We start from the raw sequence: 27,169 nt of genomic DNA on the forward strand, positions 1-27,169 counted from the left end.
AATGTCAGTTTAACAAATCTACCACAGCTTTCTATTGTCTACAACCTTAAGACATGACGTCAACAGTATTCAAAACTCAGTGAAACCACATGGCGCAGCCAAGTGATTTTACTAAAATGGCTCTTGACCAAAGAGCACACGCTTTCGTTCACTAGCTCTTGTTGACATTCACGCGAATTTGCGTGTGGAGAACTTTACTCAGGATGGCTGTTATTTGCTTTTCTAAACATCATTTTTTTTTTCCTAGGACATTATTCCAAATGGCTCACTGGAAAAAAGAGAAAAGAGAAAAGACACAAACGAAACCGTGGGAGCTCACTTCGGACAGATAAATTACATCCATAAATGCTACGGTAGGGTCCCGGGTTCCCTTTGTAACTGAGCTGTTGACCCTTTCAGTTCCGAGCCGTTCATTCTTTGTTTCTTCCCATATCTTTAAGCCGGGTTTATTTCAATGTGATACAGGAGAAAACCGAAAGAAGCTTCCGGCTTCAAATTAAAACCCCACATTGTTATCATGACCTTTTATCTTCCTATGTTTATATTTTGTGGTTTCCTAAGCACGTTCGAAACGGTTTGGCCTTGAGTCAAGGGAACTGGGTTGGGTACACAGGGTCGAGGCTCACACGGAACCTCTCGTGTTCATTCCCAGCAAGCTGCGCTTGTAAAATGAACAATGTAGAACAAGTTAGAATTATTTTATATGCATCGGTTCACATTTCTCATAAATATTCCTTCAAATAGTATTGTGCAAATCTCTACAAAAATACACCTGAACAAATACCCACATCTCCCATGCTGTCTATCGTTTCCACAGTAAATTGCTAATTATCATAATGACAAAATAAATATTCTGTTCAAAAATCGCCTCCAGAAATTGATGACACATCACCAATCGTGTCTAGATCAATGGAAACATGCGCATCACTGGGTATTGAGCTTTCCTCGTGAGTAACATCATCAATGGAAGGCAATGTCACTTGGATTTTAGTCGGCTTTTGTGGTTCTGTTTCCTTAGCTTCTACATCAGAATTTCTTCCGCTTCCCATTTCTAAACCGTGAACATCAGCTTGCTCGTCACTCTCGTTTTCACGAAGAAGAGCAGATCCATCTTCCCTTCGCTCCTCAACCGAGTAAGTCCGCTGCGAATTTGAAGGCTCACTCTCATGTTCTTCAACCTGAATCACTCTCGGATGAGAACGCTGAAGTTGTGTAAATGGCAAAGCATCAGCAGCACCGAGCGTCCCTGGTAACAAGTCTGACGCGTGAAGAGAGCGATCATCGACGCTCAGCTCTCCGTCGGCAATAGTTCGCACTTCCTCGGTCGTCCGAACGACTTCGTTTACGGGTAATGTTGGGTATTGCCTCTTGTTCGCATTATCTAGCTCGCGGTGAAGGTCTCTCGATACATCGGGGGATTCCCCTACTACTTCACCGGGAGAGAGGTTCCCAGAAGCTAGTAACAAATAAAAACGACCTGGTTAGTGCAATTTTCAGTTTATTTTGTAAAGTAGTGCGAGATTGCCAAGCTACTAGTTTACTCTCCAATCTTACCCACTACTCCAACATGCGTTGTTCCACTTTTCTTCTGGTTTGAACGGGGCATGCGCGAACGGTCTCCTAACAACTCCCCTTCACTGGCCATACTACTCTCCGCTGACCTCATGTGGTATTTAATGCGACTCAACAAAACTACCATTGGATCGTGCGGGAGTTCTCCTTCACTTCGCGAAACGTCAGTAATGGAATCCTAATATAGAAAATAAGGCTTCTTAAATGTTATACCTGAATTTCGCGAATAAGGGAAACAGAAAACAGGTACAAGAAAAAGCTAACACTTTCTTTGGGGTGTAAATTCAAATTTTTTTGGTGGCATCTGCCTACCATCATTAGAGCTTCAATGTTCGTTACTACTTGCACCACGGGCTTCTACGCTGTAGTTTTTCCTAACTATGAACTTAACTTAGTGAGCACAAAAAAGTGGTTCAGTCTCCTAATCAACGGCCTTGCGATCGAAATGGATTACCACGACTTCAAGAGAAGCCTCCCGTTAAGGTTCGTCACACTACCTACGGGCTGATTCAGTTGTTGTTGCCCGCGCGGCTTAGATCTTGTTCGGCTCCGCGTGAGTGAGCTGACTGATGATACAATCCTGAAAAGTCTGCGCATCTGGCTCTCTCTATCATATATCATTTACGCAGTTTTTTCACTTGCGTCAAACCTTGCTTAAAAAATATGAGAGTTGTGCGACAAAGTGTCGAGCTTTCAGCTTTCAGCCAATCCCCCCCCCCCCTCACTAATCGACTCGTCACAGTCCTTCCTTCTTTACCTCTTGCCGTGAACAATATGACCTGCGATATGTCAAGTTGGTATTGCTCCGTAATATTTGTAAAATCATGATCATATTATCTATCAGGTAACCATTACCTCTCTAATGTCCTCTGTATCTCTCAGAGTGCTGACACCGCTGATCTGTTCTTCAGACTCACTGTTGCTCCTACTGCTGTTGTCACTGGATCCTTGTCGATGTCGTTTGTCCGCTGGGCCACCTTTTAAGATGCCATTGAGAGCGACCCTAACGAGTTCGTTACGGCTGTCTGCGAGAGGAAGATATCACAGCTTTAACTATAAAAACAGAATGACACACTGACACTTAATTTCAACTCAGCTTTCGAAGAAATGGTGGAGACATGGACAAAAATGAGATGAAATAGTAAAAAGAATCAACAATATTGCCAATTTCGTCTATGCATGTAACCCTGATGAAAAACTGATCCTTTCGACGCTTTGGCAAATTAAAGATGTAAGCAATATCATCCGAGTGTAAGTTAAACACGACTCGAGCCAGCAATTGATTAGTAACTTACTAGCTGTGTAATTAAATCTAGTTCTAGTTCTTACCATCATCGTGTCCCAACCTTGTTGAATCCCAGTCCTCGCCCATGGGCAATTTTTTTTCAGCGGCCAGTTGTACAATGGTTGGCGACAGAGCAAACTCTCCCTCGCTGTACATTCCAACATGTGCATATGGCTGAATTATCAAACCAGAAAAGACAACATTAAAACAAACACGTCTTCCAAAAATTTAACAGTGAAAATTTCTCCTTACAAAAAATCGAGAAAATTATTAAAGATACCTTATGAGCTTTGAGCGCTTTTGAATTCAGAATCCGGAAGGCGGAAAATCGAACCCAACAACCAATCAGGGAAAAGGAAAATATCACAAGAAGCCAATGACAACTCAAAGGAAAAACAGGCAAACCGCTTGAAGCGCGGGAAAAACGCGAGTTACCAAGTCGCGATTGGTTTTAGGTTTGAATCCGATTTGTTGACAGGATGGCGCACGTTTTCTGGACCAATCACAATGCGAAGTAAAGCAAACCCAAGTAACTCCAGATTATCTTCGACATTCAGTTGAAAATTCCTCTGGGAAGTACTTCTCCCTGTTCTCAGGAAGACTCAGAAGAGAAGGGTGGGTGATACACTGACCTGTATTAATTCTCCCTCAGACATCTCCTCCTCGGTGGTTATTGTTGTTGCACCAAGGGTGGTAGATGACATGCTCGAAGGACTGCTGACTGAATGTTTCGCGGGCTGAGGAGGTGTCAGTTCCTTTTGACTAACCGCCGGTTCCTTTGGTCCACTGGGTTCTTCAACCCTGCGTTGAGAGACAGCAAAAAAAAAGCAACTTGATAGTTTTAGCTTGTGTAAGTATACACTAAATAGAAGTGAGCTACCTTTATCTTTTTTGAAAGGACACGATTAAGACCAAATACCAAACTGACTAAGAGCTTTTCCTAGTCTTTGAAGCTTGAAGTGATGACGAGTATCCCCTCTCCTCCTAGACGGGACCCTGATCTATCTCAAATAGCCTCTCTTGTCCTTTAAGTTCACCCATTTCATCTCCTTTGCGGAGAGAAGCACCGTGAGAGTGAATTATCTTGCCCCACAACTCAACACAGTGGCCCGGAGAGGTCTCGAACCCGGGCTCTTAGATTCGGAGTCGAGCGCGCTAACCATTAAGCAACAGCGTCTCAGAATTTATTGCAGGTGTAGACTTACATGCTTGGTCCCGGCTCGGGTTCAGGCTCCGGTGTTGGTGTTTTGACAACAACAGACGGCGGGGGCGTGGGAACTATGGTATCTTGCGATTCTCCTAGCTCTTGAACCGAAGCCTCAGGTGTAGATATACTGACCAAAGGGGAATGTACAGCAGGTGGAGTTGGGACTGGGGTAGTCACTGGAGTTTTGATCTCAGAGATCTATGATTTAAAAGGAAAACGAATAAATTCACTCGACTAGTGTCTGGCTGAAAAATACCAACAGTAATCATCTTAACTAACTAACCTGTTCACAAGACTGTTCCTTCTTCTCCATTTCTTCCTTAATCGATTCCACATCTTTTTCTTCCTCCGCACTCTCCGATGGAATCGGCTCTTCGCTCGTTACTGAGGGTGTAGGGGAGCTTTCTGGAGTTACAACAACTGCCGACTCATGCACACTCTCCTCTGACTCTGGAGGTGTGTACTCGGGGGTGGGGGCGGGAGTTGGCAATGGTGTTCCTCTGGGGGAGGGTGTACGTGACGGGTGACCCTCCTCCGCAATTGGTTGCTAAAAAAATGACGAGAAAGTTGGCATTGAAAACTGCTCAATGGGTTCGTCAAACGACAAACAGCAAGAGAAGTAGATAAAGTATGGAATAAAAAGTATGGGAACAGAATTAGAATGAAAGGGAACGCAAAGCCACCTTGTTAAACATACAATCCTCACGAGGTATGATGAGGCTGAAACAACCATACATGCCTACTAACTTGGTAAATTACGTGGGCGAATGTACACATTCAGTTGCTGCAACGTAGTTATTTTACTGAAAAATGACCAATGAAATAGTTCACTCACTCTCGAAGGTCGAGGACTAGCCCTTGGTTTTGGATGACCGAGAATCGTGGAAACATTCTCAGCGATTACTTCCCGAATCAAATTGGTGACAAGTTCCCTATCTACGGGAATTCCTGCGTCAATAAATAGCTGAATACCATCCTGACCTATCGCGGCAGCTGAGACAGCAAGCAGCAAAAAAAATTATATCATAGTAATGTTTACTGCGATTACTACAACCTTGTAAATAGAGAGAAACCCAACCCGTATCCCTGTGATCTAGTCAAATTCTTTCTGAAATACTCGGAGGTGGTTCTAACTACCAGTCTGATCTTCTCTCGGTAACGGACGAGAGAGAGCTTTAGACGAGAAGAAATTGGAACAAGAAATCAGCTAGAAAAGGTGAGTCGTAGTCCCAATCCAGCCCTTGTTCCTTCAATCATGAAAATTCTTTTTCCTTCCTAACTGGCTGGGGCAAATCACTTTTCTCTCACAGTGCCTCTAAATCAAACTGTCCAGGGGCCAACGAAATTCCTTGGGGAAAGGGGGGGGAGTCCATGCTTGATACCATCTGGGATAGAGAAGCAACAGTCAGCTTTCATGCTATAGAGAGAGGGAAAAACTCACGAGTGTAGGTCATGCTTCTGTAGTTCGTAGGGTGGATAACGCTATCCACTTGATACGTTTTGTTAGCTCTTATCCGCTGGATAGCGATTCATCCAGTGGAGAGCACTATACGCCCTTTAAACAACTGGGGCCAAATGTTGCGTGGGAAGACATCACCTAAGGTCTAACACTTCAGGAGCATTTATAGGTCGCCCCACAACTTGTAGACTGAGTATTTTTGAAGGCTCTTTTTCTTTGTTGTTGAGATTACTTCAGCTTAACGAAGCATAAATGGTACTCACCAAGCATATCATCATCTTCATCTTCTGTCTCCGAAACAATGCTACTTTCAGGGGTGGCCTGTGGCCTTATCAGGGTGGTAGGGTCGGGTACTGGTTGATTCATTTCACTTACAATACGCGCCAAGAGTTCCTGCTCAATCCTAACAAAAGAAGACGTTTAATTGGTTAACAAGCCAAGTTCATCAACATTTCTGTAATACAACATGACGCGTTGTTTTGACACAAAACCTGGCGTAATCGAAATGGCCAATCAGATCAAAGAATAGCATTACAAGGAGTCAATGGGAACTTAAGCTGAATAATGAGAAACTTCTTGAAACGCAGGAATTCACGACTGCATAAGTTTGAATCTGATTGGCTCGAAAAGGGCCTAAAGAGTCCTCTGCGGTTGTAGAGTAAGAATGGTTTCGTTCACGAGTTCGGGACGAAAAGTCCTTTTTATCTCTAAAACGATCACACAGTCGCCTCAAGTTTGGTCAGGATCGGCAACTTTACCATTCCATAGCTCTCTCTTCCAGAGCTGCCTGTTGCCGAGTATCAGCTTCAACAACCCCCCCTGTCTGCTGCACAGAAACAGGAGGATGTACTGGTGGAAACGGGGGGCCATTGTATGGTCCATCTTGTGCTTCTGTGAATCCTTCTAGTGTCAAGGGGTGCTGAGGTGTTGGAATTCGGTGGAAGTCATCATCTGCCTCATCATCAGCCTGCGAATAGAAAGAGAAAAGGTTAACAGAGACGGAACTGTCCGAAATTGAACGGAATTAAACTCAAACCTGTTCATCATCCTTTTCCTGGTTCCCAGTTTCCGTGACGGCCAAAAAATTCCTGAACTCCTGGTACTCAGAATCATCTGGACGGGAAAAAGGCTCTGGGATGTTCTAAGGGAGGACATCAGTGATCAGAAAATTTGTATCAATTCCAATGATATCATAGTTGAGTATGATTCGAAATAAAACATGGCAAGTTCTTTGATAAAGATTTGAGCAATTAATCATCCATAAACGAAAATTGGATATGTTAGTGTACCTCAGTTTTAAGAATGTAATTAAAATACTTACGAAAAACAAAAATAAAATTGGACTGATCGGTTGCTTACATGATACTGACATTGAAAGTAAATCTTACATGTCAACCACTTAATCCCAGGCATGTAAACTTACCGTGGCATACGGCAAACTCGAAGAAGATGACGAAACCTCTGAAAAACTGTCGATATCCACTTTAGGTAACACCTACGGTTAAACAAATAACTCTGAAAGAATTTGCACATATTTTTTGTCAGAGCGCGAAACAAAATTAAGCGGAAATGTTCTTAACCGCTTGCTGAGATTTCCCTCGCCTGTGGTTTTCTTAGCTCCGACTTTCCTCCGCGGCTTAAACATAATCTTTTTGGTGTCAGTCTATGGAAGGGCTTTTTGGTCCAACAAGACGGGCCTGTGTAAGGCTCTCCAATGGTGGAAGCGAACCTAATGGCGGGTGCCTGAAAAACGCCAGGGTCAATCGTTTGCGAGACAACCGCAGCTTTTCGCTCCCCCGCTCTTTCGCACGCCTTTGCTAATTAAGAGCCTGTGCCAAGTAAAATAATTCCCATAGAGAGAAACAGGATTTGAGCAAGATATGAAAGATACTCCTTAGAACCCATATCAGTTCACCAACCTGGACAGACAGAGGGTTTCGCTTCTTCTTTGCTGACGTCTTTTTGTGTTGTTTGTATTGATGGTCCATGTTCTCGTCCAGTTCCTTATCATACACAGTAATCACTGCCACATTTGGTTGAGCAGGCCTACTGGGTCTCACAGGAGTGGGGACAGGGGAATGGGCCTCAGATGTGTCAGTAGATAAGTTGCTATCTGGTAAGGGGCTCTCTGCCTTTGCTACAAATTTCAAATAAATAATTTGTTTTAGACCTTTAATTTTCAAACTTTGTGACTCTATGCGTCATTTTAGAAAGAAAAGGCTAATAAAGTTTAAATAGTCGTCCATGCTATAGGGAGTGCTTTCAGAAAAAGGGAGAAGTAGCAAAAACAAGGTACCGACACTTTACACGTTCAAAGGGTTTTTTTTTTTCAAAATTAGGTAATGGTTCGATCACGTCCAATAACAACTGTGCAAGCTTTGCTGCTATTGCTGCTAACTAAGAATATCAACCTGCAGGCAGACTCTCATGGGCGCGGCAACAAAGCCACACCTCTTACCAATTCATCTCTTGTAAGTGACACCCACGAATAGTTTATTGCCAGCTGGGAGACAATTTTGGCCAGTTAAAAAAAGTGGGACATTACCTTCTTCTTGAGTTGTGTCTTGTGGCTGTTGGGTGGCAATGGGAGGTCGTAATGCTGGATCAGTCTTGGGTTTCCCCAGGGGTATAGCCATGGGTACTAATTGTCCCTCCAATGGCACGCCAACCCTTGACACCCCCTCTCCAACCTGTGACAAGTCCACCCTCGGGTGAAAATAATACTGCATGTCTTCTTTTTGTTTTTTTGGTTTCCCTTGAGAACCGAGCTCAGGTTTCCTGGCATCAGCTTTTTGCTCACTAGGTTCTGAAAATTCTCTCTGTGGAAAGAAACTCATATCCTGCAAAGCAGGTTTTCCAGGTAGCTTGCTGTCACCGGCCATGATCCCAGCCATTATTGCAGCTGTCTTAGGGTTGACAGGAGACTGGTAGTGCAGGTATGGTGCCTTAGACGTCGTCCTCTGTGGGTGGTGAGGTTGGCGGCCATATACACTTGAAAGGTACACTTCCTTCTGGGCTGGTGTCACTCTAGTAGACTGCTTGGAAGGGGCTTGGCTTTTAGTGGACTGCAAGGAAACATTTGAAGGGCTGCTAAGCTATAATTGTTTAAGCAGAGTTTTCCTATCTTGCTGTTAATAGACCCACCGTAGCTTCTGGAGCTTATCCCAGTCTCCCTCACATGAAGCCACCCCTGGATGGGATACTAGGCCACTAAAGGTTACCACCCCTAGTTTAGTCATAATAGGTTTTCCTGTTAATTCTCTGCCCCCACCCCTCCCCCCAACCCCTTTTGTTTATTCTCCTGAGCAGAAAGGGTCACTATGAGATTTACGTGTCTTGCCCAAGAACACAACACAATAACCGGGCCAAGTCTCATATAATGACCTCTCAACCCATAGTCCATTCCCCTACCCATCAGGCAAGCCCATCTCAGTGAATTCCCCCCACCCCCCTCTCCCTAGCCCATCCCCATTCAAGATTTTGTGTGAATAGAGTTTACTCCACTTATTGCAAACTTTAATGAAAGAAAATGAATATCAAGCACTTAAACATATTTCAACCAACACAGAAAAAACCAGTTTGGTGCAAACAGGGCACAAGAATCTGTGTTCAATGACTACTTGCCTTGCCTCTCCTGGTAGAGGTCTTCTGTGGCACATTTTCCTTCCCAGTACTTTTTCCACTTGGTTTATTTCCTGTCACAGTTGATCTTGTAGTTACTTTTGGTTCCACCCTTCTAGTCCCTGACAATGTTGTCTTTAGTGGTTGAGAGGTTTGCTTCTTCAAAGGAACTGAATTTTGTTTTTGCCCCAGAGTACCTCTATCCTCTAGATCAATTTCCCTCTAAAGAAAAAATGCTTACCTTTACTAAAAACTTGCTACTCAGGCACCTTCCCTTTCCCAATTAAATCTCAATTTCACAATAGCAACTTAACCAAGACATATTTTTGACACACTTTCTTACAAATAATAAGGGTTTCCAAAATGGCAGGAAATGTGTTATGAGGAATGTTGAGTAAAATGTTTTGAGGTCAGGTTATAATCTTTGCTGGGCTACTAAATGCTCTGCGTAACAGAATTATAACACTAGATCAGGTTAAGATTCACATATTTAATGGTTGTTAACAGCATCAATGCAAAGTAAAAAATGGAATGGTGAGCACAAGTAGATGAGTCGCATTGACAGGTCTCTACAACCAAACACTTTAGATTTTTGAATGAATGTCCATTATACAAGAATGCAGCACACTTGATTTCCTTTAAAAAATAAATCAAGCCACTAATATAATGTTTTGTGGTTCCTTTGAAATAACAGGGTCTTTCTGTAACATGCAAAAATAAGAAATAATGAGGGAAATCCTTCATTAACCCTTTGACTCCCAGAAGTGATTAACATATTACTTCTCCCTATAATATTCATACATTATCCAACAAAAAGGTAATAAGAATACTCAAACTTATCAGGTAAAAGCTGCTATCTTGATCTAACACCAAATTCTCCCAGCTACTTTACAAGGAAATTTGTAGCAGCTAGAGGGGAGAGTTAACAATCAGATCATGGGAGTTAAGGGGTCAACCCAGGAACTACCAGTAAAATTTACCTGCACCGCAGAGTTCATCTCTTTTATCTTTTTATCCACTTCTCTCCTTATTCTCAGCATTTCATCAAACTCTCTGCAAAAAATTAATCATTCCACAATTGGCTTTAATCCTTTCACCCCTTAGTTTAACAAGCATCTAAATTCTCCTTACAATATCACCCCTGAATCAAACATTAAGGTCATGAGAATAAAGGAAATGATCAACAACTACAGAAATAATTTCTCCTTGTCAGCACCTTAATAAATGTGCACATAACAGTAAGGAGAATATACATACTGATGTTAGAGTATAAAGGGATTAATCTTCAGTGACCTAAATTCATATGCCAGTTCTCAACTTCATCACATTGATGATAGAGCAAATACAGTTTGACAACACAAAGAGTCACATTGCTATTACAGAACTAAAATGCTAAGCATTTACTTGACATTGCATTACTTCAAAGCTGTTTTGCTCTTACCCATCAGATGAAGGAATGTTATCCACAAAATTATACAAATCATGTTCTTCTCTTTGTCTTATCAGAGTCTGTAAATTGTTGTCCAGATTTCGCCGTCGATATTGAACATCTTGGAGGAGGCGTTCTGCATCAGCTAAGTAGTGTGCTGACTTTGATGGCAGAAAGCCTGTGATGGAAATAAATGACCAATATTTATAGATATAAGCTAAATGTATATGGAAGAATTCCTTATAAAATGTTAGAAGAGGCAGTTTGGTAAATTGCTACATTGGAGAGGAAGAGGAGTTCTATTGAGGTCTTTCATTTTTACAAACACTTCATAATGACTAATTTTTATACAAATTGTACAACAAATAGGACTCTAAAGGGCATGGCAAGGCTGAGGGTCTTCAGTTACAATAACATTCCCACTAAAAAATTATCTTTCCTCAGCCATTAAAGGTGAGAATTTTCTAGGGAAACAGGTCACTTGATTTTCATTATATCTTTCTTTCACTCAGTTTTCTCCAACCATTAAGCCTCAGACACTTCAAATAAGCAGTCAGAAATCAAGCAAAGTGTAATGTAAGACACTCAAGAATTACCTGATGGTCTTGATGTCACAGGTTTTCTTAGTGGGTGTGATTTATGAGTGGTTTCCTATCAAATGATACAATAGGATATTCAGTCTTAAAGCTGTACATTCATAGCCCCTCAATTTTTTCTGAGGCAGGGGAGAACCATGAGATAACAGCTGGTATGGTTTACATAACAGTCTCCATGAGATTTATGGTGAAATGTGACAAAATATTTTTGAGGCCTGAGCACTAGTTAGGCTTCAGTTAGTAGAAATCATGGAATATATAAAAAAGAAACATGTCTACTGATTGTTACTAATGATGAACAGAAGCTGTTACTCATAGAGAGTCTGCTTTGTCCAAGCACATAAAACTAAGATTTTCTGCACACCATGTAATGTTCACTTTATTGCTTGGATATGATTGCTGCAAATTACAACAACAGCCACTAACGTGAAATTACATAAAACCATCCAAACATAGCCCCAGATTTACATAAAGTTATCCACATGTAATGTGTTAATCCCTCAAACAAATGTCTGCAACCATTATGCAGCAAATGACCAGTGAATTAATCTATGTGATTTCACACATTCCTCATCAAATCAATGTTATTTGACTTCTTAATTTTTTTAAAACTATCATATTATAATAAATTCTTACCAAATATTCATCTAGAGGTGAAGGACCATCACCAAGACGTCCAACATGCAGCTCACCAGAGTTTGCGTCACCCTATATGTATATGTTTTGAAATATCATTGGAGTTATTTCAACATGACCAAAAGTGGAACACACAAAAACAGTAACTAACTGCTCATTCTGTTCAGATAAACTACATGTTACTTTCAATTTGTAGCCATACTTTTACTTTAAGACAACATTAAGAAAGAAAACAATTCTCATGATATGCGTACAACTAGTAAATGTGTACCTCTAACCCCTAACAATGATAAGCATCTAATTTCTCCCAACAGTATTACCCCTGAAACATTAATGTCATGAGAATGCAGTAAATGATCCTCAACTCACGAAGCTCTTGATTGTTAGACAAATTCTCCTTGTTAGCACCTCAGAAAATGTATAGAGAACAGAATGGAGAACTTGCAGACAGAGGAGTCAACTCAACTATTGCTATTTACCTTGACTAGCTGTTGTTTAGTCAGCTCTTGTTTAAGTCTCTCTGTCTCCTGCATCAATCGATATTTGACCAATATCATAAAAGAAGATTGAATGACTAGTTATAGAATACTGATATAAAGACTGACTCAGAGCGGAAGTACAAACTGGAAACTGAAAAGAAGTTATGAGCTGTAGTTTGTAAATCAAAAGCAGTACTCAATGCTTTGAGAAGAAAGGAGTGAATTTGTTGATGTTTGACAACTTCTCCCTCGTGAATTATGGCCCAGATCACTGTCAGCAAGGAGGCTGAAATCCTCATTTGCTATCAATCTGCCCTCTTTTCAGTATGATGTCAAGATTGCTGTAGTGGGAACACACAATTGACTGAGGTCCAAGTCTACATAAGTTAAATGAGAGAGCAAGTTCTTCCTTAACTTACAGCCAGAATGTCCTTTAAATCAGTTTTAATTTTTCCAACATCACTTGACAACATGGCTGTCTCTGGTCTAGGTGGAAGAGAGTCACCACTAAATGAAAATAAAAGGAAAAAAGAAAAAAGGGAGAGAAGTCAACCACAAAAAAGACTAAAGCTCTTCAATCCAAATTTCAAAATCTATTTTAGAGATTCAATTCCTTAAAAATGAATTAAGATAAGTTCTCGCTGTGGTAAGGCTCTAACCACAAGTACTAGACATGCAAACCTTGTGGGGAATCCTTTAGTGCCCCCCCCCCCCCCTCCAAATATATAATTTCCCTTGGCAGAATAATTACCAAAAAAAGAGGGGGGGAAGGCTATTGGGTGGAAGCAGAAGGCCAGAAGTGGTTGCTGAAGAGAAGCATGCCTTTCAAACATCTGATGGCTGACATGTATACATATACAAATATTTCATATCCCAAAGATCTAAGTTGTGAGATTAATTCTCTCTTATATTGATTTGCCACAATATACACCAAAAATTGGGCAACCTAAATTTAAAAAGTTGACAGCTATCAAGCAACATCTGGCTATTTCCAGAGGGTGACCACTGAAAAGGGTTTTTAACAGCTGTGTTGTACATAATCAACCAAATTCAGTCACATCCCTTTCACCTATGGTTAAAACTACTCAGGCATCAAACTTTCAAACACAAGCTTTAATGACCACAACTTTGTATTTTAAAATCAATGCGATACTTTTTGCACACAAACTTACATTCACAGGCAGTCCATCACTACATTTTTAAAATTGTTTTCAGGATTGCAATCCACTCTTGAAACTATGGATTTTGCAAGATGTCAAACAGTTTTTAAAAATGTACCTAAACTTTCCTGTGTACTGAAAGATCACAGAACAGCTGAGAGAATAGGGAAAAGAGTAGATGTGTCTATTTACAGGTTTTCTTTTTTGTCTGAAAAATCCCACCTTTGAAGAGAATTCTATTCACAAAGTCTCAAGTTTTAAGTTCCAATGATCATATTCTTAAATATTAACATTACAGAAATGACCAGCTACCCTTGAATAAACAAAAGCAACTTGCTAATAAGAAGCTACACATTTATACAAGAATTCTGGAAAATAATATCTATATGTTGCCTAGAGTATTCTTTTGACAGCAATAACTATTCTACCTGATAAGTGTCTCACACCTTTGGACTTTACCATGCACATTTTAAGGTAGCAAAATATTAGAAGGAATGCCAGTGCAATGTTGATGTTGCACAATTCTTAAATTAAAATACAGTAGCGCATCAGTCAAAACAAACAATTCTCTACCACATTTCATGATGGAAAAATTAACCTCATCTTGCCTTATGCAAATATTTTGCAAAATCAGAGAATTTTCCAAAATCCTGCACATTACATTCACAACTTTGAATTCTACACAGAAAGGTTCCTTTGACTAATGCAAAACCCCCAACTTCCACAAAAACACAGTGTCCTTGGCCTTAACTATGTAGAACTCTAACATACAGCTGTTATTCTTGAACCTTCTGCTATTTAGATGCGATTTGCAAATCTCCCTACAAATAATACATTTTCCTGTAAGCTTTAGACAAAAGAATCTGACATTTTGCTTAATAACACCCTCCAGATCACAAGTTTGTCTATTCCCATGGTCTGCTTGCTGGAATATGCATTGAAAACATAGGGAGAAGAGCAAGCTGGTTACTTCCAGACATTAGATGTGCTATGAAAAACTTCCTAAATTATCAGTTTACTATAAAAACACCATTTCACAAAATGTTTTATAAATTGTCAGGAAATCTTCTTGGAAGCAAATTAATAAAACTTCTCACATGAAAAATTTTGTGCAGGTAATTGAGGCAACTTTTACCATACATAATACACAAGAAACAAGTTCACAAGAGCCACAAAAAAGTAATGATTCAGATTAGCCACTAAATCTGTTACTGCTATGGCAGAAAAGAAATTCCACCCTTTCTCTATGTTTCTTTTTCCTTTTTTACAGTGTATTCAGTTCCAAGAATGGTCGCAATTTCTCCTTGCATGAATGCCCAAGGCAAATCACTGCCTTGTAATGGGCATCTCTCTCCACTTGGACAGAAAACTTCTGAGCCAGCTCCTTGCTTCTTGATACTGTCACGTGAACAAGGGAAACAGAATTTATGGTGAGCAACAGATGGGCACTGCACAAAGTGGGTGTCTTCAAGCTTGTCACGACAAAGACTGCAAGTCAGAATATTCACTGTGGGGCTCCTTCCCTTCATGTCACCTTCTGCTGCATCTGGGCCTTTAGCTCCACCAGAGCTAGGTAAGGGTCTGGGTGATTGATGTGGGCGTGGTGACAACCGCTCACTGCCAGGTGAACCAGCCACAAGGGTATTTGGACCATTCCTTGAATCTTCACGTAGCACTGAGGTGGGTGGTAATTCAAATCGATTCATCATGGTGCCCATGGGAGATTTCACTTGTGTACGGGCATGTTCAGACACTGCCAGGCTTGGTGCACCCTTTGAGACTGCCAGTGACACCATCGGTGGAACTGAGGCAGATGGTATGGAACTGACTGGGGTCCCTGGGGGCAGTGGTGTCCCTGGTAAATGAACTGGTAGTTTGACACCATCAGCTGTTTGGTTTTGCACCCAAACACTATGTAAGGCATCATCCCGAGTCATGCGCCCATGCATGGCTCCAGCACGTTTTCCAGCTGCTACTTCAAATTCTTCTAAATCAATTGCACCTTTTCGCTTTCGCCCATACTGGGGGCCGGACCGGTTGAAGCTGAGATTCACATGGGGTAGAACTGGAAATTCTGCATCAAGCTGAGGTTTGGCGAGAAATTCGGGATTGACAGCTTCCTTGAACAATCGCACCGGTTCAGGAAGAAATTCTCCCAGTAAACGCCATTCTCCTTTGGAGCGATCTTTCTCGTACTCTAAATACTTGAACCCAGAGGAAAGTGGCTTTGCAATTTCCTTCAAAGATTCTGTGTACATCTGCTTGGCGACTCCAGATGCGCTTTGAAAAACGCAACCAGAGCCTCGAGGGTACTCGATGAAGATTTTGAGTTCGTAGTCAACCCCAGGCTTACAGCTAAGGTCGAAAGCAAACACGCGACCGACATAACCATGATCTTTCTTGAATCTGATATCAAATGGACAAGACCTGTTCAGAGTGGTTAGTGTTTCCCGTATAAGTTCCAACCGTGGCCCATCGACGACAAAATTCTGCTGAGGTCCGTTTGGGGTCAAGGGGGGATGATGTCTTTGTAACGCATTTCCGTTTGGCAGCGAATGCCTAGCGTCTTCCATGTTGAAACTAGACCCTCGTCTTTCCATTTCGCGAGAACCAATATTTCCTGGAGGTCGATTTGCTTTCGAGCCAGGTCCGTTGACAGCTTCGCCACTCCCGTGCCCATGAGAATTTTCCATGCCTTCCTCGCCATGCCTGGTAGCATTCTGATGTTTCCCAACTCCTTTCCTTTGCTCTGAATACTGCGCCGTATAGTTAGTACCGTTGGCGGGTGGCGGACTCGGAGTGGAAGATATAGATGAACCCGCTGAATTCAAGCGCTCAGTTTTCACTCCCCGATTTCTGTGCGCTAACTCGTTATTTTCCCATGTTCGTCTTAAAATTCTCGAATAATGTATCACATCCTCAATTCGATCAGGCCCCTCGTAATTACAACAACCACGACAAACAGGTTCGCTGAAATCTTGTAGAATTGCCCACGGTGAGTGCGGAAGATCGCATAAGAAACAGTGTTGTCGATGAAAGCGGGGGTTAGTCGTCATTTCGCGCACAACTGTTCACCAGAATCAAAATTTACGGTCGTTTTCCGCGAACACTCTTCAGTAGTAAACGAAACTACAGTCCTCTACCCAACAAACGTGAAATTTCCTGTCAGGTTTATCCAGTTCCTTCTTCCATCACGAGCGCTACCGAGAAATATGAAGATGACAGTGTGCCTTCACGATGTTGCAATTGAAACGTTATCCACGGCACGTGTGTTGGTTAAAAAAAAATCCTCGCCGTAAATCTACTAAATCGAAGAGGATTCCTTCTCCCAAAATTCCCTACAGAATGACCCAGGAACTCTTCTAGGCGAAACGAAGAAACGAGTTGAAACAATTGCCATCAAATAAATATGTGACGCGAAATTCGATCACCCCCCGAGCTCTCTAAAGTCTAAATTTAGGTTCGTTGTGAAATTAACATATCAGTGACCGAGCCGCGCACTAAGGTAATACGTCAAAACAATGAGTGAACTCACACACTTCCTGTGACGTCACTGCAGTCATGATGGACTAAATTCACAGGGCGTGTCGTGTCAGAGACGGATAAATTACGAAATACTTCCACACCAGAACTAATCCCGCGGGAGTAAAAAAATCGGAAAAGTTTATTTACTGTATAGACACGATCTCGAAATCGAATTATACACGAATTTTCAGCCCAAACAACTGCTCAATTTAGGTTCTAAAACGCCGACAACAAATTGAATATTCAATTTTTTTTGTCTGCGTAGCATGTGATCACCTGACCTACAGCTCATTTCCGCCGTGACTTGACAACGAATTTGAGAAGAAAAATATCTGTCCTAGCAGAGGAAAGACAATTAGCTCCTGGAAAAGAAAATTTTACGTTACGAAAATAAAATCCAGTAAGAGAGTGTCATGCGAAGTGTTATAAGCAACACAGGAATAAGACAAGGGAAGTGTTGTTTCAGCGTGTTCCGCGAAACAAAAAAGCACTTACGCATGTAAATTATGTATAGAATTCAATTGGATGACGTAAGTATTTCCACGGCTACCAACCCCAGGCAAGAGAGAAACGATTACAAAAAAACCACAAGCTCTTGGCTTAGTTTACATAAGCATTCTTTCCGGAAAATGAAAGGTCGTTATTATGCGCACCTTTGTATGGTTGAGCGCTTTGACGCCGGATACAATAAATTGCATTTGAAACAAATCCTGTTTAGCAATGAATAATTCTTTTGTCAGTGATGGCGTCACTTGATCTCTTGACAGAGATTGAGCAATATTGACTGTCATAAGGAAAGAATTTGAATCATCTATGGCGTGTTTACACTTTATTCTAGGTAATTTGAACATGCAAATTCAGATCAAATTCCCTTGAGGAAGCGTTTCGGACCAGACGGCATTACACACGAGTTTCGTGTTATAGCGCCGAAGTGGATTTTCGTTACGGTTCTTTTTCCACCGCATCAAATACGCAATACTTCTCATTCAGAGTTTATTATTAAAGGCGTCCTAGTCGACAGTGTATTACACAACAGGCCATCGGCAATATTTATAGTTCATCTTCGTTTCAACTGAACCCACAAATGAATGAGCAAAGAGCAGAAATGAGCATGCGCAAAGAAAGGAATGTCAAATCGTGCCACGTTACGGTCTTTGTAAAGTAAAAATAATCGTATTCACGGAAAAAAAAACCTTCCGAGATTCCGGTTTCGAAAATTAGAGATCTGTAACAACAAGGAAGCAATCAAGTTTTCTAATTTACTTTTGACAGTCAGTATTTAGGAAGACGGAATTTCACGGGAAAAGAAAAGAAAATTTCTCCCTAAGGACTGTGAATATGTAAGTCTATACAGAGCTTCTAATGTTACGCTCGACAACGCGCGAACACGATACTATGAAAGATAATATCTGGCTGACAAAACGAAAGATAGTTTTGTGCCCGTGTTTCCCACGAGAGCGGACATTGAACTTCCGATTTACCGAGAAGTCGTCACGCAAAACTGGCCCTAAGTGCCGACAGACGAAAGTTGGCAAATAAGCCATTGTTCTGGAAATATAATATGTTGTTCAAGGTAAACCTCATGCAAGTGCAGTAATGACCCTTTCGAGGCAGGCCAATCTTTCGGAAACAAAACAGGAATTCTGCCCCTTAAAAATCTATCATGTGGTTTAGATGCAAACCTGAACTTAACTTAAATATGGACACCACATGACGATCAAGGATTTTTGGTAATAATAGTTCTTGTTATAAACATCATGCGATCAGACAAACGCGCGCGCACATGACGGAGTAATTTAATCAGTTTGATTCCAACGCAAAGCTTTTACCCTTGACCCAAGGAACACAAGATAAATATTACATTCCGGAATTTTTCGACCAAAAAAATGTCAGGCGTTTTATTATTTTGGATACCGAGTGGACGTGGTTTCATTTTACTCCATAAGTGAGTTGAGCACATAGATATCGCTGAATGTACAAATGTATTGGCCCAAGACTGGAATGTCACATGTCTGTAAGGGTGCAATGTACGATCAACGCATGTGTCTTACAACACATGAGGAACATCTGCAGAAAAAACCTCCTGAGGTTTCTATAGTGTGACCAACACCCTGTTGTGTTGAGTAGCTAATCCGCTGTTCGGGGAAATGAGCCCGCGTGGACCGCACTCAAGAGGGCGGCAGAAGTCAAGCTCAGTAGACCCACAGGAAAAAAAAAACTAAACCTATAAATTTTTCTGTAGTGTCGTTGGCGACTATCCTCACTCCTCAGCTACTAATTACCTCTTTGAGGCGTCTAAATAACAAAATGTTCAAAATCAATTTTCCGCGTATCGAGGTAACTTTTTCAATAGAGATTAATAGCCGTTGCTTTAAGCCGATTTTACACTAAAATTAAAACCTGTTCGTAATCTGTGAGAGCCCGTAGGATAGGTGAGAAAATAAGTAAAATCAGAGTTATTATTGGCCTATGACGCTCCCCTGACGTCATGATTTAACCCTATCAAGTTGTTTCATTAAAATTCATAAATAAGCGTTACTCGGGGACTTCGAGGTTCGGTTTCTTACCGCACCGGAAATAAAGTGGCTCGACCAAACTAAGGCTACTGAATCTACAAACCGCCAACGCAAATAAAAATATGTATTCACAAGGATTTAAGAATTTAAGGATTCAGGAAGTGATAAATTCGACCTGCTAAAACGAACTCTTTTTCCTTCTTCAAAGGAAACTCTGACAGCTTTGCTTCTCTTGACGTTGGATTAAATCTGCATCTTGGCAACGGTTCAGTTCGTTTGACAGTGATTGGCTTGAAACTAAAGGACGCACTTCGAGAACGATGAAAAAAATAACTTAGCGAATTGATTATCTTCCCCAGATAAACCAAAATTAATAGGCACGATTTCAGAAACGAGGAACAAAACTAAACCAATAAAAAAGTCTGACGAATCCTCAATGAAAAACCAAAAAGAACGACCATGTGTTTGGTGGTTGTTTCGAGATGAGATGATACAAAATGATGACTTCACATTTAAGCGTATTTCCTCGAATTAATAGAAATTGATTTCACTTCCATGAAAACAGGAAAATTATGGAAAAAAGTGGAATCATTATTTTGTTTTAAGTTGACGGTTCAGTGACTTTGGAACCGCTAGAGGAATGTTCTAAGCTCTAATTAGTGTAATAATCTCGTCAATCGCATTTCACTAAGATAAAAATTTTACACTATCGTTTCGAACCAGCTTTAACAAAGAACTTCCTTCTGTATAAGCAATGAGAGGCTTAATCCAGGTGCGGTTTTTGAAGGAAAGTCAAGAACATGAGTTCTTTTTTTGGTCTGGGTCGACACATCTAGCGTTATGGAAACATGGCAGTGAGCAAGCGAAAAAAATGTGGTCGCTCGTTGGCGACTGGAAGAACAAAACAAACCAGTATACAGCCATACTTTGGATACTGATACGTGGTTGAGCGCACGACCAACAGAAACACGGAAAAACGTTAGAAGTATTGGCTGGCAATAGCAAGGATGACATAATAAACGCTAAAAACAAAAGCCGTGAACCTGTTTTAGCTATGATGACAAACTTCCGCGAGGCCAAGTGAACACGTTTTTTATGATGAATCAGGAAGCATTCAAACTGAAATGTTTGTGCGTGGTTTAGAGTGAGCACGAACATGAATTTTTTTTCCGACGTGATTATTAGCTGGCACTCCTTTCAGCGATAGGGGAAAAGATTGCTTCAAGAAGAAGGCGAAATATAACGGAAGTGAATATGGAAGCCCACTCGAATTAAATGGACGCACTCTCCGTAACCTCCACATAACAATGAAAAAACATTTATAAGGACGCCCCGACGGCGACGCAAAAGGAAATGTTGCTTAAAAAATGAATTCACATTTGCCCTCAGAGTTTAGCGCATGACTAGACATCTTAACCGACGGCGCCAAACTTCTTCTTTCAGGACAGCGTTCAGTTTGAAATCGAGGCAAAAATAATCTGCCATCGCGGTTTCCGTTTTCAGACCATTAAAACTTTGGCATTTTCTCGCTGTTTGTTTACCAAAGGATGGCGAGAAAATGCACAAAGTTTAAAACGCAAATGCAGAGCTGTTTTTCTGCCATTAAAGTCTTTTGGCATTGCTATCGTCTCGTTTTCTATTGTGCTTCTCTACAAGTCGTAGTTGCCACTCGCTTTCGCGAAAATGGGAATTCACTCATCTAGCTACCTTTTTAATTAATTCCGTCAAAAATAAAACCCACGTGCACAGAAAATTTCCTCATTCCATTATAATACAAAGGAGATACTTAACTGAATCTATTTCATTCTGTAAATTTGCAGACAGAGCCCTAAATCGCACCTTTACATGGATGCATGCGTAAAACTAAAAACACTGTTAAAAGGAAACTTCAAGGAAGGCGCTCTCGGAGACGAACAATCTTAAGTAAGAGACAATCTCCTGATGTACACCTTTCTACATCATTTCTATCAAGTCTAGAAAGACTGAAAGAACAATGCGGTTCCCTTAAAACCGATCCTCATATTCAAACTTGTCAAAATTCTAAGTTGGAATAGTATCTACCTGGCAGGCAGTGTGCGACTTTCCTTTCCAGGAACCTCAACTCTATACACCCCGTCATGAAAAGCGAGTTCGCTTAAAAGTCCTCTGCCTGGAAATAAAGGAAATAGCCATTAAAATACGGTTAATTTTTAGTAGTCGAGGGAAAAAAATTGTTATTTTAGCTCAAATTTGTTGAGAGTAATTAATTCTCTTGTGACAATCGACTTTTTTTTTTATAGCAACGTCTACGCCTAAGCTATTATACCTGTACCAGTCTATGATATAGTAATAGTATTCCAACTCTCCCCCCCCTCCCCCCCCCCCAAATATCGTCATTCCTCCAAAATTTCATTTCTGGCGACCACTTTAACCCACAACACCCTAATATAGGTATGCATATACTTTTTCTGTAAATTTCCCAAGGTGCTGACAAGGAGAATTCGTGTAACAATCAAGAGCTTGTTCAGTTGGTGATCATTTTCTTTCTTCTCGTGACCTCAATGTATGATCCAGGGGTGATATTGTAAGGAGAAATTAGAGCTGGTCAATCTTAGGGGTACAGAGTTAAAGTTTAGGTTCGATTTCGCCTAAAACTTTAGAGCTTTGAGCCCTCTTTACACTTCATCGTTGCAAAAAAGAACATAGCTAACATGCATACCTTTATGTGTCAAATCTTTTTTATAAGACAGTAAACTAGGAGACACTTCTGGTTCGAAACGGACGCGGGCTTTTTTCTCCGCCTTCGTATTAACATCAGAACGAGGACCTTTAGCGCGGGACCTGGGCAGGTCATAGCGAGAGATAGGAACAGGCGGTCGTTTACGAGGTAGAGGAGTCTGGAGCGGGGAGTCTTCTGAGGTAAAAGATTCTTGAGGAGAGGTTTGTGTCTTGGTGTTTTTGACCACTTTATGTTTTTCTGTAAGAATCAATAATTGAGAAAAAAAAATACACAAGAAGTTTTCAACTATATGAAATGAAGTTTGTATGTGAAAGGGGCCTCATTTGTGGAGAAGGGGGTATCATCTGAGAGTAGATATTAATCAGTTTTTAGGAGGCAGTACCACCTAACTAAGTCTTGCATTCTGCTTGAATTTGAATGACAAGATAATACTTCTACATGGTGATGGTAATGGAAATGTTATTCCTTAACACCCCTCCCCCCCCCCCCTTCTCTCTCTGATAAAAACGGGAGATGTTTTTCGGTCTATGACAGACACATACTAAGAAAAATAAGACACAACTGTTTTCAGCCAAACCTCCATAAACTGGACACTGCTACACAAAACTAAGTAAACTTACCACCCCTTCTTCTAATTAGGAGAGCAGAAGTAAAAGGGCAGGGACCTCCAGTCAGGGCAAAGAGCTGCTAGCAGGGTTAGTGATTCTTCAAGTTCTTTAAGCAAAACCTTTGTCTTTTATTTAACAAATAAAGTGTCTTGGGTATTCTTGGCCCCTGAAAAGTTTCTACTTTTCTAAAACAGAGAAGCAAACATCATCACACAAAATGAAATCTTACCAAAGGCTGGAGTAGATGAATGCCCTCTGGGCTGATATGAAGGTTCAGCTGTAGTGTGAGGGTGATAATGATAGTGACCAGCTACAGAGTGTGGTGGTTGGGTAAATTCATCCTGCCTTGCTATGCCAGATACACTGCAGTAAGTAGATGCAACATGAGCTGGATGGTGAGCAGCAGCCACAGTGGCCGTACAACTCACAGGTAGCATCCCACTGTCTATACTACTGGATGGTAGCACTGCTGCTGTTGCTTGTTGCATGCCAGTTGGATAGGAGGCTGGTGCTGACTGAATGGATACAGAATAGATTCATTGGCTTGCAGTTTTCTGGTTATAATAATCACAAGATTTCTCCGGAGAAAGTTCCACCTGGTTGCAATGTTCCACAGAAAGTTCCAAAATTGTATCAAGCAAGTGATTGTGATTGCAAGTCAGCCAAGAAGCTCATCCCATTACTGTAAGATATATCATCTACACTGTATGCTACTACTGGCTCCTTTGCTCTCAAACTTAAGCAGGCATGGAGAAGTGGGAAAAAAAAACTGATAGGAGAATAGTGCTTATAGAGGCAGTCCATTTGTCTTCTTTCACCTCCTTTGCACTTTTAACTTACCCTATCCCTTCTTAGTTACACATACTGGGCAAGCCTTGCTGAAAGCTCAGAATTATGTCTCTGTTCAAAATCCAACCGTTGTGGAACTCTGTAAACTTACACATCACTGTATACAATAGCAGGAAACCTCAATTCTAAACTTTACATACTTGAGTCTCCAACATCTTAGCTTGCAGATCTTCAAGCCTCTTCAGTCGTTCTTCAAGCTGTTGTTGTAGTTTCTGTTCCTTTTCCTTGTCCTGTAGCTCTTGTTGTCTGTTGTGATTCTGTTGCAGAACTTGTAAGTTGTTTACAAGAGCAGAAATCTGAGCTTCCAAGGTATGCTGCAACTAAGAACAGAGAGATAAAATGCTAAATGATAATGCTGTGCCGAAGTAAATCTTCTATTTTAGTTCTACAAATCAATAATGAGACATTTTTGAGATACAAACTGTAACTAATCACCTGTAGGAAAGGTCCAGTTGCCGCTGATGCAGCAGCAGCAGCAATTGCTGCTGCAGTAGCTACAGGATTTTCACTACTCACTGCACCTTGTGGGTTATTTGTCTCTCCAGCCTGGGACACCACAGTAGGTTGAACCAGTTTCTTTACTGGCCTTCTTTGGTCTTTTCTATTGAAGTGCAAGTACACACAGGATAAAATAAGAGGTGAATTTAAAAATAAGTTACTGAAATGATCCCTTCTTCCAACTTAAGACAGCAAAGGACAGCATGTCTATTCCTTACAAATTTGACTTTTCATCAGGGTGATAAATTAGGCAATATGTTTTAACCAGCATCCACTTAGCAATATTTTGGTCTCATTGCCCATTAAGATTGACAGGGTCCAGCATAACAAGCACCATTTTGGGCAGGTGCAAGAAAACTTTAGAGATCTGTTGGGTTGTATTCAATATCCTCCCCAAAGAATAGTTTTCTTTTAAGTATTTTACTCATAAATCAACCACTGTTTAATTTGTCATGTAGTAAACGACTGTAATACAGTACATCCACATTGCAATCTATACATAAAGTTCACAGACCAGCCATTATATCAATTACAAACTCTTCAAAAAAACTTAGGTTGGGAAACATCTGTTCAAACCTCTTCAAGAACTGTTCTTTTAAAGACTTTTCTTTGTCACTCAAAACAAATCGTTTGATCTTGACATCACCTGGGAGGAAAATTCCAAACCAAAATTGTATGAGTAAATATGAATAAATTAAAGGAAGAACAACAACAGTAAAAGTGTATTGTTAAATGGCTCTTGAAAGGAAATATATGATACCTACAATCTTTATATTTTCAAACTCACTTGCATTTTCTTCTGCAGGGTTGAAAATTGGGACTCCACTCTTTGGCTGTCCTTGGTACAAGCCTTTGGTGGAAATGCTCTTCAATTCAAATGAGAAATATCAATAATCAGTGTTCAGGATAAAGTATCATGAAAGCACAACAAGTAAGCTGTTATGCAGTGTTTTCCTTTTCAGGCAGTAACCGGTAACATTTACCACCTGTAGTACCTCTTATTACCGTTTAAAATTACTTGGAATTCTTGAAAATTCAACAAGTAAAAGGATTGCTTTACCAGTTTGAACATTTATGTTACCTGTCATGCTTAAAATAAGGGAGAACACTGTTATGAGTACATTAGTTGGTACAATGCCTGCTTTTCAGTATAGCAACAGGTTATTTTCTTTTTTCTTTTTATATTTGCAAGCAAAATTGATCTGAAAAGGGTTATTTTGCTTGAACAAACTGTAATGCATCTTGCTTTAAACCAAGGTACCTTTGCATGCAGTCTTGGCAAGTTTTTGTCATGCCAGTATGATGATGTGACCTATGCCATTGTTGTGAGGTCACTTTAAGAGACCAACATGCTGCTATTGTGATTGCCATAACGTTTTAAAAGCAAGCTTCATCAAAATGTACCACTAGCAGACACAGAACTCTGGTCACATAATTTTCAAAGGTAATTTTGATTGTAACTCAAAGTTATTACCTTTCTTCCTTCATATGCTTTCTCTGCATGAGCTTCATCCTCAAGATGTCGCACTGTGACTTGAGGTGCTTGTTCTGTGATCAGAGTTCCATCTTTAGTTCGACAAGAATCCACTCCATTCACATTACTATTTACAGAATGTTCTCTAATAACAGGATCTGAAGGAATGTGACTGGAACGATGATCAGCTGAGTTTAACTCAACCCAGGCTGATGGACCATTTACATGTCTGACAACTTTTACAGGAGATGGTCTTGTAACAACATGCTCATCAACTGAATGTAAATAAGAGAGCACCATATAATTAAGACCTTGGCAACAACTCCACTTTCAAATTGTCTAAGCCACAAGAAATGAAAAGTATTCTTTATATACAAGTTTGACCTGCACCACCTAAAGTAATATCTAAAACAGGTGAGGGGGACACTCACTCATGACAAGTGGCCCAAGGGGTGTCAGAGTGTATCCCAGTTTCAACAGCACAAAGCCACTTACAGCATTGCTTTTCCTCTTAGATGGGGTGCCAGTCCATTGTAGGCTACCCCCCTAACAATTCCCTTGTACCCCTTTGCACTCCTCAGCGAAGAGAAGTATTGTGGGAGATATTAGAGTATCATCCAAGAACACAATACACTGACCTGGTAAGGTCTTGAACTCAGAATTAAAATTGGGGATTCTAGTGCACCTAACGTTTGGTGGATGACAAAACCCTGGAATACCTTCAACAGGATCATATGTTGTGGAATCCACTCGAGCATTAATTTACTGCTGACAATTTGCTACATCATCTGAAATGTTGCTCAGTTCTTAAATCCAAAGTGGCACTACCCACATACTTATGTCCAATACTCAACCTTACCTATGTCCATTTCCTGTAAGGTTTGTCTGGAATTGCCCGACGAAGAACTCCTTTCCATGGGAGACTTAATTTCACGGAGTAATTTTGAAGGCACTCTCACTCTCTGAGTTCCATTGAAAGTCAGATCAAGAAGTGAAGATGAAGACTGGTCTTGTAACTCCCCACTAACAGGGTCAACAGCTCTGTCATTCGTTGCAGAATTAGCCCTAGTAACAGGCGGATTCATGGCTGAAACAGGTTGAGTTGCATCTTGTACATGTCGTTTGCGTGGAGGTGTGTAGGTCCCCTGTGGCAATCCTCCTATTGTTTTAGCTTTTTTGTCCTTGTGGAAGTCTTGAACGCTCGACAACGCATTTACAGCAGCGTCTGTCAGTGAGAGTATCTGTCTCGAATGCTCCATTTTACAGAAAGTCATAAACAAACTCGTCTTTCCGTTGCATACTTCTCAGACTTGTCAATAGTTCAAAGCTAAAGTGAGACATCAATAAAATTTTCCTTCCTCTCTTCCATCCTCCAAATTATAAATTAAATCATTCATGAGAAATAGGTATTTTCCCAAGGTGATCACCTCCCGAAATGTTGTAAAATACCTCCTTTCACACCGAATGAGTAGACTTCAAATCCCCGCCATTTTTAAATTTGCAAAGATCTAGTGCCAGCGCTAAAGAATTCCTAGC

General features: G+C 40.8%; 2 protein-coding genes across 2 annotated transcripts; both read right to left on the bottom strand.

Moving 5' to 3' along the window:
• Positions 1 to 433: 433 nt before the first annotated feature.
• Positions 434 to 27,152, bottom strand: LOC113667255 (uncharacterized). Its single transcript, XM_089213716.1, has 31 exons — positions 26,493 to 27,152; positions 25,634 to 25,908; positions 24,947 to 25,025; positions 24,736 to 24,805; positions 24,097 to 24,262; positions 23,802 to 23,981; positions 23,017 to 23,327; positions 22,825 to 22,835; positions 22,184 to 22,522; positions 21,547 to 21,634; positions 12,704 to 12,791; positions 12,285 to 12,332; positions 11,806 to 11,877; positions 11,170 to 11,224; positions 10,586 to 10,751; positions 10,125 to 10,197; positions 9,148 to 9,366; positions 8,069 to 8,588; positions 7,443 to 7,660; positions 6,947 to 7,018; positions 6,560 to 6,664; positions 6,282 to 6,490; positions 5,787 to 5,926; positions 4,900 to 5,057; positions 4,348 to 4,611; positions 4,063 to 4,262; positions 3,490 to 3,658; positions 2,902 to 3,031; positions 2,428 to 2,597; positions 1,555 to 1,750; positions 434 to 1,456 (listed from the first exon to the last, which is right to left on the bottom strand). The coding sequence occupies exons 1-31, from the start codon at positions 26,905 to 26,907 to the stop codon at positions 858 to 860; spliced, it is 5,805 nt and encodes a 1,934-aa protein (XP_089069842.1). The 5' UTR covers positions 26,908 to 27,152; the 3' UTR covers positions 434 to 857.
• On the bottom strand, positions 13,383 to 17,437 carry LOC113667254 (interferon regulatory factor 2-binding protein-like A). The gene has a single exon (XM_027183065.2). It carries the CDS (start codon positions 16,498 to 16,500, stop codon positions 14,689 to 14,691), a length of 1,812 nt encoding a protein of 603 aa, XP_027038866.2. The 5' UTR covers positions 16,501 to 17,437; the 3' UTR covers positions 13,383 to 14,688.
• Positions 27,153 to 27,169: the final 17 nt, after the last annotated feature.

Source organism: Pocillopora damicornis, chromosome 7, assembly GCF_964200805.1.
Source record: "Pocillopora damicornis chromosome 7, jaPocDami1.2, whole genome shotgun sequence".
In the NCBI taxonomy this organism is placed as follows: domain Eukaryota; kingdom Metazoa; phylum Cnidaria; class Anthozoa; order Scleractinia; family Pocilloporidae; genus Pocillopora; species Pocillopora damicornis.